This window comes from Miniopterus natalensis, chromosome 1, assembly GCF_054644295.1.
Source record: "Miniopterus natalensis isolate mMinNat1 chromosome 1, mMinNat1.hap1, whole genome shotgun sequence".
Classification (NCBI taxonomy): domain Eukaryota; kingdom Metazoa; phylum Chordata; class Mammalia; order Chiroptera; family Miniopteridae; genus Miniopterus; species Miniopterus natalensis.
The window spans coordinates 149,538,381-149,552,069 of NC_142081.1; the positions used below are offsets into that span (position 1 = coordinate 149,538,381).

The 13,689-nt window shown below is 34.5% G+C and overlaps 1 protein-coding gene across 2 annotated transcripts in view; it reads right to left on the reverse strand.

Annotated features, from left to right (window-relative positions):
- GRID2 (glutamate ionotropic receptor delta type subunit 2) overlaps window positions 1-13,689 on the reverse strand; it is a 1,226,675-nt gene that overhangs the window by 988,563 nt on the left and 224,423 nt on the right. For both annotated transcript variants that reach the window (XM_087826562.1, XM_087826560.1), the window contains exon 2: window positions 9,538-9,693. In XM_087826562.1, the coding sequence (XP_087682688.1) occupies window positions 9,538-9,693 (156 nt within the window). The remainder of the gene's footprint in view (window positions 1-9,537; window positions 9,694-13,689) is intronic.

Genomic DNA, 13,689 nt, shown 5'->3' on the forward strand with positions numbered 1-13,689 from the left:
GAGGCCTGGCATGAATTTTAGATAGTGAATGACAGAGGTTTGACCACAAAACTTCCCTGTTTCATTTTAACAGACATAGGAAATAGAGGTTTAAAATTGCCCCTTGAAAAGCATGAGTGAACTTTGGAAGGGTGACCAAGAGAGAGCAGTGGCTGGTGAACTGGTGAACTTACATCATATACACATGGTGCACATACATATAACTTAGAGTATACAGATGAAGTTTAATATACACATATGTAAATGTATGAATGAGCATATATAAATGTATGTATATGTAATGAGTTAATATAGAGAGACTTCTTTAAACTGGACAAAAACACTTAGAATTTTGAATCAGAATAAAAAGATGAACTCACTAATTCCAAAAATAAAGATATTGACAACTAAATATAACAGTAAGAACAGGATTTAGGAGCAGGTAGAATGTGGCCAATGTATCAGTTTCTTATTCTTTGACCAGTAAGAATGTGTCCTTTATTGAATCCCGTAGTTACTTTCTATTAGCAAAGTTCTCCATGTCTTGTTCAGTTTTTTGTTTTGTTTTGTTTTGTTTTTAATATGTTTTTTATTGATTTCAGAGAGAAGGGAGAAGGAGAGAGAGAGAGAGAGAGAGAAACATCAATGATGAGCGAATCATCCATCGGGCTGCCTCCTGCATGTCTCCTACTGGGGGCTGAGCCTGCAACCCAGACATGTGTCCTGACCAGGAATCAAACCAGCAACCTTCAGGCTCCTGGGTTGAACCTCAACCACTGAACCACACCAGCAGAGCTCGATCAGTTTTAATGATAAGAATAGCATACAGGGCCATCTCAAAGTATTCTGTTAGATTTCATATATGTATAAATTCAAAAGTAAAGTACAAAAGTATTATTGAATATTCAGTCATTCTATTTAGAAACATTCTCTGTACTAGGACTGCTTCAGACTTCGATTTGTGTAACAGTTTTTATCCCCAAAAAATTACATTCTGAGAAAACATTTATTTTCCATTTTGCAATATATTTCTTATATATAATAGACATTTGGAGTTCTTTTATGTTTGAAGTCTTTTCTATATTTGAAAATACAGCTTGAAGGAATGAGCTTAGTCAATCTTAATATCATATTAGTCAATCATTATTTCAAAATGCAAATATGTCTTGAATGAGGCATGATACCTCGGAAAATCACATGATAGCATGTGTCATTTAAGGAAAATAGTACTCGCCAGGCTGGCATGGATCAGCGGTTGAGCATCCACCAAAGACCCAGGAGATCCTGGTCAGGGCACATGCCCGGGTTGCAGGCTCGATCCCCAGTCGGGAGCATGCAGGAGGCAGCCAATTAATGACTCTCATCATTGCTGCTTTTATCTCTCTCTTCCCCTCTCCCTTCCTCTCTCTGAAATCAATAAAGACATATTTAAAAAAAAAAAAAAGTACTGTAAATTCCAAGGAACCAATGATCAAGGTTTTGGAGTTAATATTTGGCCATGTATAGTTAGAATAAAAATGTGCAAAACATAGAAAAATAACATTTTAAATAATCATGTCAGAAGTAAACTCCAAGCACCAGAGATGATGCACCTCTCAAAGCCTAAAGCTTTCCTTGAATTCATTTATATATTTGACCTTCACATACATCGCTCTTCTGCAACATTATGCCTCTCTACAACTGAATTCCATTTAGTTATGACTCAGTGCTTTACTTACTTCACTGATTGTGTTAAGCCTACACAAATCATCAGAAAGCTTTAATTTGATCTCCACAGGCCTACTCCACTTCCCAGAAATGGTAACAAGGTATTTTAAATCCTCCTGATCCTAAGTACACATGTTGCAACATCACTACTATTTGCCAAATAAATTACACTACAAATATAATTCTCATCTTCCTGTGCTGACTAGCAGAAGTAGCCCAGGAAGAAAGAAAAAAAAAACAGAAGCATTTAATGTTTATAATATTTTTTTACAACCCCAGCACTCAGGATGTTGATAAGGAAAGACTCAATTGGGCAATACTGACTAGACAGATAACAAACTTAGTATTATCATGGTATCCATGGGAACTACCAATACATGTGGTAGGGGATGTTTGGGAAGATAGAGAGAGAAAGAACCGAAAGAGAGAGAAACTTACTGATGGACCCTAGCAACAGTGCTACACACTATCATGTTCTCCTGCATTATTAAGGTGTATTCAGATTAGTAGAGAAACCCACAAATTGTAATTGCAAATCATCATTCAATAATCACATAATCAAAGTAATCCCATGGAGTATGTATTTAATCCAACTTCATATATGAAGAAACTAAGGCTCAGAGACATTAGTTGTGTTCAAGGTCCTACAGACAATAAGAGATGGCGTAGAACTCATATAAAGGCAGATGCATTTATTTTTATGGCCCATGCACTTAATTTCCATGTTGTTTTTTCTAAGCAGGATAAATCACATCAAATTTAAGATATACTGAACCAAATATGATATTCTAAGTGTGCACAAAACAATATGGAGTGTCAATGATTAAAAGGGGAGTGAAGGAAGAGCTTAAAAAGAGCCCTATAATGGGAGGGCAAAAGGAAGGAGAGCACAGAGGTCAGGACTAACACAGTAGTGAAGGTCAAGCTAACCAGGTAAGACTCAGGGCAGCCAATGGAGAGCACAGCATTGCGCAGAGCAGCTCAAGGCCAAACGCTTCTAGGCACCCAGAAAACACATGCTGATTAATTCCCATTTTCCCAAGAATATGCAATTTCCTATTGCACACTGACTGTGTATGCTCCTTTTGGAAGCAAATCTTTCAGTGATAATTCCTTTGAAAATTGCAAGACAATTCAACCAAATGTTGCACGCGTACTAAAAGACTGCTCAGAACGTGACTCCCATCGACCTAACCGCACCTGCCAAGGACGTGCAACAATAAATGTTACTGTTAAGATAAAAAGTCAGGCTAATTTCAAGTTAAGCAAGTAGACTGGATCATTTGAGACTTGGATATCAATAATATTGATAATAGTTTAAAATTTCTGAATATAGTAAAGTCATCTTTGATTTGTCAACATGAACTTAAACTATTTTTATAACTACACAGTAGACTCTCAATACAACTGCAGAGGTAAGTGTGGTTTTTACTCTGATATACTATATATTCACAGTGACTTTAAGACACAGAGGTGATTCTGTCACCAAGGCGCTATCATGAGAGACCAATTAAAAGCTGAATCATGCTGCTCTAATGATGCAATGTACCCATAAAGGTGGAAAGAGAACAAAAGGAGGAAGTGGTTTGCTCTTCTTATGAGAAAAATACTTGCTAGAAATAAAGAATGCTTAAGAAACATGAGAAGAATAAACCTTCGCTTCCATTGAACACAGCTTTATAGAAAGCTGCTAAAGCTTCTTAAGCTTCTTTTAAATAAAACAACATCCAGAGCAGCACATATTGTTCAAATATATATTTTATGAGGTAACTTATGCAACAGAACACAATTGCAGAGAGTGAGGTAAACGGCCTCAAAGAAGAAAAGCTATAAAATCATGATGTAGAGGCCTATAAACATCTGAATCTCAAATCTACTCATCGTATTAGAGACCCATTACTTTAACAGTGTGGTTTTGAATGAATTAAGGGCAAGGCCAATATAGGAGTACAACAGTAAATCACAGGAAAAAAATAAGCTATGCAATTTTCATCTTCATTAACATTATATTAAAAATAATAATTTTTAAGATAAAAATTTCCTCTTTCTCCTGAAAATATTTTTAAAAGCTACATCATCTTTCTTTTATTATTAACACCATTAAAATCCCAAGTTATAGGTAGAAGCCAACAGCATAATGTCTTTTCATGCTTTGAACCTTCTTAGCCCCCTCACGTACATCTGTGAGCTTCTGCAGTCAGACGCAGCGTCCTCTATTTCTTTTACTATTGTAGGTAGCCCAGCGCTGCAACAGTGCTAGGCATTTAATAAGTACTTGGCTAGACTGATCTGACTGAGTACTCCCAAAATTAGATTCCAAATATGTCTTACTTTAATTCCTCTTGACGGGTAATTCTTCAATGGAAAGAGGTAGTATAAGACATTTAAAAGAGTGCATGCAGTGGTTGTCCCTAACAGATGCAGAATTCTTCATACTTCAATGTTACACTGACGATGGACATTCAGTTCACACGATAGATTCTGGTTCCAGACCTTAGAGGCCCATCCTTACAATGTGGCAGGTAGAGAGAAAAAGCGATCTGGGACTTGGCAGGCGATGACTGGGGAACTCACCAAGCTAAATATCCCAAACTCCTGGAGGAAAGGAAAGGTCCAGGCAGCCACTGAATGGACATCGAGTATTCCTCCTAAGTGTGAGTGTTTGGAGACACCGGTCAGCTGCGTCAATTATTCCTTCCACCTCTGCTCACATATAGTTCAGCATGAGTTACGCAGTTTATGGGGAGTAGAGACTGGGATTCATAGCCTAGCACTAGCCTTGATATGGTAAGGGAAGGAGAATTGAAAAATGATTAAACGAACAAATGAATGAATAAGAAGAATTATACCTACATGACATTCAGGTTTTGTTTATTGGCCCCTGGAGCCACCAACTCTCAAGTTCAAAAAATAAAGTGGAATTGGAGCTCCCAAAATTGATCCAGGAAAACATAGGCTGATGAGGTATGCACACTGAAGCCCTGTGCTGGGAGCGGTGCAGAATCCAATCTGAGCAAGCATTTGGAATTAGCAGATTTTTTTTTTCCACATTAAAAATGTCTTATTAAAGCAGAGGGGAATATAAATTATGAGACTAAGCCCTGGAATAAAGCATCAACTAGTGTGACCACATAAATCTTTCTTTGACATTTACATCCTTTCTGAACCAGACTACTCAGATTCAGCCGATGGCACCAGAAATACACTCAATCAATGTGTTTTAGAGAAGTGCTTCTTCCTAGTTAGATTTCCTTATAATCTCATTGGCTATCCTACTCTCCTGTTATAATATAGATACTTGTGTCTTTTATAAATAAGTATGAAGAAATGAGATAAATTCTATAAATCATAGAAGAAAGCAGTCTTGTTGTTTTACACTTACAGTGATTTTACTTTGGAAGATACAGGATGCAAATCCAACTGAAAATGTCACTATATTAAAAGTGAGATGAGCAATCTTAACCGTGACTGCTTTCTATATTTAAAAAAGCTTTATAACTATATTTTCATAATGGTTTGTGGCATAACAGAAAGAATAATAATTATGATAGTTACTGCATTCAGCTTTCCATGTGGACATTTTACAAAGGCACTCCCCTTATCTACCCTGACCTTGTTTTCTTGTAAATCCCCACCTTTCATGGCCTTTCGTGTTGTTAGTCTCAGCTAAGAGCTGGCAACATAAACAATTGCTATTGCTTTCAGGAGAGAAAGCAGTCTCTCCCACACCAGACATTTGTGTATCTATGTTACATCCGGCACACAGGCACCACAGAGGAAACGGTCCACAAGGAAGGAGCAAGGAAAGAAATTCAGCAACAGCTGCTTTGGTCCAGGTCAAGGGAGCCAGCAAAAGGCCCTTGCTGGCTTACAGCGACAGTAATGAGTTTTTTGGGTTGCAGTGAATAGTCGAGTGAGGTGTCAAAGCAAAGAACAGGCATTATAAATACTTTTAATTTATTTTGAAGTCAGTTACCAAAAAACTAGGAGGCAGTTTCAGCAATTGTGAGTCCTTCTCTAAAGAGAAACTACGTCGTGATCATTTCTATGATTCTGTTAAGTTTTGAATCTGGAAGTGTGTTCTAAAGAATCAGAGACATTTCATCCATAGAAATAAAACTGACCTTTAAATACATAATTTATGTTCTGATTTCTTATTTATAGATGAGGAAAACCAAGGATGAAAGAACATGAGTGATTTATGCAATGCAAATGGTATTGATTAACTTAAATTAGAATTTTTTTACCACTCCATGAGATCTAAAACCTACGAATATAAATAATGTCAAAAAATATAAATCTACTACATTTTTTCATTCCCCATGGTATTTAATAAAGTCTTAGGAAACATTGTGAGCTCTCAAAATATCTGTGACTAGCAGATATCGCAAGGAAAACATCAGAATAGTGCTATGAAAGTTTTGGGTTAGTTCTTTCTCTGATTCACATTTGCAGCGTGTAGGAAAATGAGTTAACCACTATGATCTCAGTTACTTCATCTACATATCAAAAACATTCAACTAGGAATATATAATTTCCCACTTTTATAATTCTCTAGGTTTTCAAAAATACACCATATCATTTTATATATATATATATATATATATATATCATCTTAAGGTAGAAAGCTTCATCCCAGCTACGAAGTAGCTTAAAAAAAAAAAATCTCCTGAGTTAAAGTATAAAAATCGTTGGCCTCAGTTAACATCCCACAACTCAATACACAAAAGACATACAGTGCCTTATCAACAAATATATTCAAAGTAAAAGAAAAATAATTATGAAAATAGGTCGTTTATTTTAAGATCACTTTTGTGAAAACAGGAATTCTTTTCTACAGTTCACTTATCTAAAAGTGCTGTGATTAATGTTACAGGACCATGATAAAAATAAGCAAATACAGCCATTCATATCCAGAGAACGGAATATTGATCTTGTGTTATAACCAAGACATTCTCTTCTAGAGACTCACCTTAAAAATTATTATCAATTATTTAAATCAGTTATTACTATGTCCATATTTACTGTGACCAAAGCTACAAAAGAGCATTTTAATAGTACTATTACTTTTTACCACAGTGTATGACTTAAAAAGATAGTTTATTTACCCTTAAGTCCCTCTATCTAACTGTTGATAGTAGAAGGAAAAAGTAAACAAAAACTTAAATGTCTAATAAGAAACATTTCACAAATATGTCTAGTACAGGAAGTTCTAACAATAAAACAAATTGAAGATGTCAGGTTTTTAAATTTCATTTATCTATCCAAGGATCAACCTTTTTATCATTTGTTATTATCACCAAATATCGATATGCTTGGTGATGTTACTTATTCAGGATTAGACTTTCAAATTCAAATAATCAAAAACAAAAAGAGAGGAGAGAGAACTCAAAAACATGAAGTTCTTAGAAGTTCATCAAGAGTGTAACATATGAACAATCAGCAATAATTATATCATTGACTCTTGTGCCCTCCTTTAGCATGTGAAAAATAAACAAGCTGGTTTTAGATCTTGATCTTATATACTATAGATTTTAAGGTATTACAGCAAATGTGGGATCATAGAAAACTAGCAATCTTTGATTGCACAGCTGAGGTTTCCTCCTAATTTACTTCCTCTAAACATTTAAGAAAATATTCCTTAATTCTTTAATGTTCTCTTTCAGTTGACTACTTCCCCTTATTTATTTTTTATTTTTTTGAACAAGTCACTTACAAAGAGAGCTTTAGAGAGATCTTCCTTGGTACTGAGTGGGGAAACAAATGAGCTCCAGAGCTTCGTTACCTGGAGCACAGCATCAAAATAACTGATCCAGAACATCCTATTAGTATCAGAAACCATTAGGAAAGTGTCAAGTTCTTTCTTCTTTCTTGACAAATATCTAGTGGACTCTCTCAGAAATTTAAAACGTATTTCTTTTCTCAATTTGCTTTCAATCCCACAAATTCTTTCCATTCACAATAGTTCTTACGAGAGATATATGTGTTTCCAGAATTTAGCTGGCAGCACGATTGGTTACACAAAGCAATATGTAAACAGATTGTGGTATATTTAAAAATTGCCTTTGCTTCTCAACTTGTAGTCTCTAAAATAGGTGTGAGGGACATATTTACTCAGACTTCTACCCATTCTATTGTCGTCATTTCTATATTTCTACACGCTTTCAGTCAAAGTGGAATTTTAAAAGGCATGGATATTTTAGCATGTCTTTGAAGTTAATTTATAAAAATTATTAAATAGTTATTCAGAAGACTGTCACAAAAATAAACCTGTCCTCATTTTTCCCCTCTTCTAATTTCAGTCATTAAAACTAAGAGTTGAGAAAGAAATATCATAGAGATTTATTTAAAGTGAATAACATTCTTCCTAGTATATATATTCTTTTACTTCATTGGGTATTTTCCATAAATTCAACTTTATTATTTTGAAGATTGCTTCATGAATTATAATATTAATTTAGACAGCTTTTAAATGTTTCTATAGAAAATTTATCAGCATAGTCATTATTTAAAGCCCCAAATTCCCAGGATAATTCTCATTTAAAAATGTAAATAACTGGATGTTTATATTAATCTGACTTTTTAAATTGATGTTTACTTATTAAAAATTAAAATTCCATCATATTATTATAAACAACTTATTATTTGCAGAAACAGCTTGTAGTTAATTCTCTTATGTCAATTTCATTAAAATAATACTTTTTCACTCAGTCAAATTAATAAAAAGGAAAATCCATTAGACCACTAATCATTCTATCTATTCTCTTACTGTCAAACGTAATCATAAATAAGGTTAAACAGTAACCAATGCTACTGATCAAAATATATTCCAAAAAAGTTTTCTTGTATATTATGCAGATACAACACTGATGAAAAGAACATTTAAAAAACAACAACCCACAAGCATTTATATTTATTTTTCTTACCCCTTAAGTATTTATCTTTAAAAAGTTTCATGCCAAACTTGACCACATAAGTTTTCTTGTCTGTCTTTTCTGTTGCCAAGTCCTCTTTAAGCATTTAATGAAGTGAATGCTTCATTTGACTAAATTAATTCTGTGTTAGTATCTTTAGTGTGAATATATTATCACAATAAACTATAAAATAGACTAGCAACAAATAGTTTCATGAACAATGAGTGCTTTCCCAATCGAAAGGCCAAATATGTTATTAGCATAATAGCATCAATAATAGAGTTCTATCAGTCTAAGATCTTTCAATCAAAGCCTTCATTCCTACAAATGATTATTTCAGCATAATAAAAATAATTTGCATTTGTATGACTTTATACCTATGAAACATTTTAATTCACTCAAGTATACAGAGAGAATGGAGACAAGTGCTTTAATATTTGGCATACTGTAGAGAATAAAAAATGTATAACCTCGGTCGGTATATTAGAATACCATCACAAAAATCTTTGATTTGTATGTAGTCTAAGAGCTTCCCTTCCACCAAGACATTTGCAATGAATATACCTGAAATGTCATCACAAGTTGTAGCAACATTCAAGGTGGCAGCCTTTCAGTCAAAAATAAAAATTCAAATACAAAATCCTACCTTTTGGAATGCTTCATTTACACTGAAATAATAAAATATTATAAACCTTTTTTTGTGACTATTTATGCTCCTTTCACATTACAGCAATAACTTCACACACTGTGCTGTTGCAGAAGGGGGTACAAGGGTGACACCTACCAAACTCTCAAAGAAAAGCAGTGCAGCAAAGACGCCAAACTGATATCCATCCATGTTCAGGGGCCTTTTACATGTTCAGGGGCCTAGTTTTAATGCTGTTTAAACTGAACCAAATAACAAACATTATAGAAAGGAGGCTGCTGGTGAACATACCTTCTTGAACCGCTTGAAATGGGTTGTTGCCATCAACAAATGTCACGGAGAAGGTGATCTTCTCCGTCTGTAAGATCTCCTCATTCTGGTTGAGGTCGCCGACGGCTGTGCGAAACACCTCCTCATCTTTCTTGGCAGACTCATCAAAAATCGCTCCTAGAAAGAAGGGAGCACTGCCATTAAACAATTATATAAATACTCCGCATGTCCACTGGCAGCACGCCAGGGCAACTCGTGTACTTGAAAATGTACATTTTCACTTAAAGCAGGCACTTCGTTTAGTACTGAAACGCTGTGCTGAAAGCAGCGTGAGCGCGAAGCAGCGAGGTCTCACTTCTTGCAAATGGAAATGATGAGCAGTGCACGGAAGGGAAGGTGCAGGGCAGCGCTGGGAGGGCAGCCTCGGGAGTACAGAGCGCTCTGAGAACGACACAGTGGCTAATGCGCTGAATGCCTTATATGATGAGATCTTCAGGAATTCAGAGCTTGGGAATTTTTCTCTGAATAGTGGGAGATAAAACCAGGAAACTTTCCGAGAGCCCGTTCATATATATAGAAATTACACTTCTATTATAATCTTAATTTATTTTTCATTTTTTGTTTTATTTCCCACCTTCCGTCCTTACTGTTAACAGGGGTTTCAGTTTTTTTAATAGTAGTAAATACAATCATAATCGTAGAAAATTTAAAGACAGACAAATCTCTCAGCAGAAGTAACAGAGGAATATTTCCTGAACAACTAACATTAAACCCTAGAGGATAATCATGGCATTCTTCATTCATATGTAATAATGATGATGATAAGAGTGTGGCTAACTTTTCCTGAGTGTTTGTCAGCATTGTATTGGTGAAACACATGAGTTCTAGGGGTAAACTGATTTCAAATTCTGACTCTGCCACTAGTTAAGTATAAGACCTTGAACAAGAGGTTCAAATTCCAAGCCCCACATTCATCATCTGTCTAATAATATCCATCTGTATAGATTATTAACTGTATTAAAGGAGATTATCCATGCAAAATGTAAGTAAATTGTAGTAACTAAAAAGTTCTTAGTAAGTGTTAGTGTTTTCTTATTTTTAAATACTGTGATTCAGTGTTTATCATTTTCTACTAATTTTTGCCATATTAAAGTATTTCATTTAGTTCTTAAAATAATTATGTGATATGTATATGTATACCACTATATATGCATACAGTTATAAAAATTAAGATTCAGTACAAGAATTATACTGAAATTCCCACCATAAGGGCCACAACCCTTACCTCTGTGATTCCAATGTCCTTGCTCTAAATCACTATGGGGTACCGCCTTCTGGAATTATACCCATAAGGAATAAAACATGTTTATGAGGATCCTCACTTACAAATGTGGGAAATTCTTTCCCATCCGGCCACGCATGCTTTATTTGTATTCATTCTGCCTCTTCTAAGCAGGTACACATTTTCAAATTGTTTACTTCTCAATTATAAGCATTCGGGCCAATGTACCTTTTGTCTTTTTGAATAAACCCAATGAATTCCCTCCTGACAAAAAAAACAAACACATACCTCAGGGTCAATAATGTGACAAAGGAATGATTATACATACAAATCTACATACGTATCCATACACACGTGTATCTTGACTATCCATTGTAGTGTGCACATATAAAAATAAAATTGTGTGTACATAAAAATGTCTTCTTTCATATATAAGTGAGCACATACAGGATGAGATAAACACAGACTATATGCACACACTGATAAAGCAGACACACATCTACCAGTTGCGTTGATTTTATACATCTGGGACTGAAGCCCCAAGCCTTCTTGTGACAGACAGATCACAATATTAAACATACTATCACTAGTGTCAAGACCTGACAAAGCAAGGGTGAAAATATGTCCATTTCTGACAAGTGTAGTGGGTTACTTTTGGTCTCTCTACCCTAACTGGTCTCACCTTGAGAAGGCAATGATTAATTTTTGCTATAGGAGGCCATGTCCATGGGAACCTGGCTCTCTCTTATCATGGCCCTTCTATGTTTGCATGGATGGTATTGACTACTTTGACCAGCCTCTCTAACCCTCTACTTCCCATTTCTTATCTAGCTTGAATACCTGCCCTTGGCTAAGAGCATAAGAAGAAGATGAAGAATTTTTAAAAACAAATAAATTTAGTACTCCCTAATTATACTATGTAGCTATTAGCCAGAATATTAACATGTTGATATAATCAAACATACATAATAAACATTATTTTTTTACCTATCCTGTCATTTATGAATCATACAGAAGTCAACTTTAGAAACTAAGATTTTGTGAAAATATTTAGGCAATAAATATTAGACTTATCTTACAAATTTTAAGCCACATTCATGAAGACTCATTTTAAATTTTTATAATTCTTATCAGAATCTAGATTAATCATTACATTGAAATGTAATACTATCAGATTCAGCCAGACCAATTTTTTAGTAGTTTGTCGAAAGTGTGATTTAAACGCAAAATAACGAGTTCATTTTAAACCAAATAATCTAAATGTCTATTCACAAAGAAGTTATCCATATTTATACAGAGACGCTTCAGCTGTCATGGCTTCTAAATGGGTCTTTTCAAAGACGTTCTAATCAACTTTGTTTTATGGAGGGTGATGTGATTGACTTCTATTGAGTATTGGTAATACATTTTTAATGGAAGCATTTTATTATTAACTGACAGAACACTTAAAATTGCCTTAAACTTTAAACCTGGCTTAATAAATGGTTGAAACTTGCAGAAATGATAGCAAATTAGTCAATTCTGTGCTGAATTAAGATATAGTGAAAGGAAATGCACAAAAGCAGCAGTCCATCTTTCTGCAAACCGCCAGAAAGTACACAGAAGCAGTCCCTCTTACTTTACACAGCACAACCAAAGGACAGGAAATCCTAGCCAACACTTCAGATTCCATTATTTATTTACTTCTTTCTTCAGCTATAAAGATCTCATCTTAAATTTGGTTTTGTACCAAAAGAGTAAACACAGCATTTTGTATTAAACACAAGTACTCTGAAAACAAACCAGTAAGTTACGTCTATATTCTATTTACATTTCACATTGGCCACTCGGGGGAATAATAACTTAGCAACTGGAAGAAAGGGAATGCCTCCTAAACATTCCTGTTATCCTCTCCTGTAACCAGCCACTTCATTGCCAAGGGCTGACAGTCTGCTCCTTCAGTGGGAAGGACAAGAAAAGTTTTACTTACTCTTATACAAAGAGAGTTACATGTACAAGTGGGGATGCACACAGGTTTTAAATACGAACTATATCGTGTGTACTTATCTTCTTATATAGTATGCTTTAGAAAGGAAATAATTATAATTTATAGTAATATCAAAACATGGTAATATCTTAATTTTTTATTGTTGGGAAGGATAATGTGTATAAGTCAATGTTTTATATGATAAAATGACACAAATTTAAATTTGAAAATATGTTTGCAGAATAAAAGTTTTAGAGAAGTTACTAACCCAACAAACTCAGTAACTTTCAAAAACATTCTAAGCTTTTCTAACCTCCATGTCTTCATGATGTTGCCTCCACCATGGATCTATTTCCTTGTCTTCTTAGCAAAATATAATTTCCTGGGCCACAGAAACTATTTTTATGCTTAAGTGCCTATAGGGGACCCTGAATATATTAGCTACTCAAGAAACAGTAACTGATGAAACTTTCCTTATAGGTAGTTAGGCATAATTTTATAAAATAGAACACTTAAATTCAAATACATGATTAAAAATGTAAGTGGGGACTACATTTAAATTAAAACAAAAGTAGACTTGCAAATGTACTTGCCTGTGAATTGATAATCACGGGCACTTCTGAAGTCATGCTAATGCCCGTGATTATAAATTATTCAGCAAGGCATTTATCATACACTCGTAATCTTAGTTTGAATATTTAAATTTTATTTGTCTTCTACATACAAGAAGCAAGAGGAGGAAACACTGTTTAAATGGGAAGACATGGGAAGAAAGAACAAGTCTTCTAGCTCAGAATTTCCTCTAAAAATACTAAGAAAGGTTTTGATATATGTCTTGAAGAAAATTTTCTACATACAACATGTCTACATTACCCTTGCACAATCAATTTATGGTTAAAATATTATCATTTAAAATGACATAAGT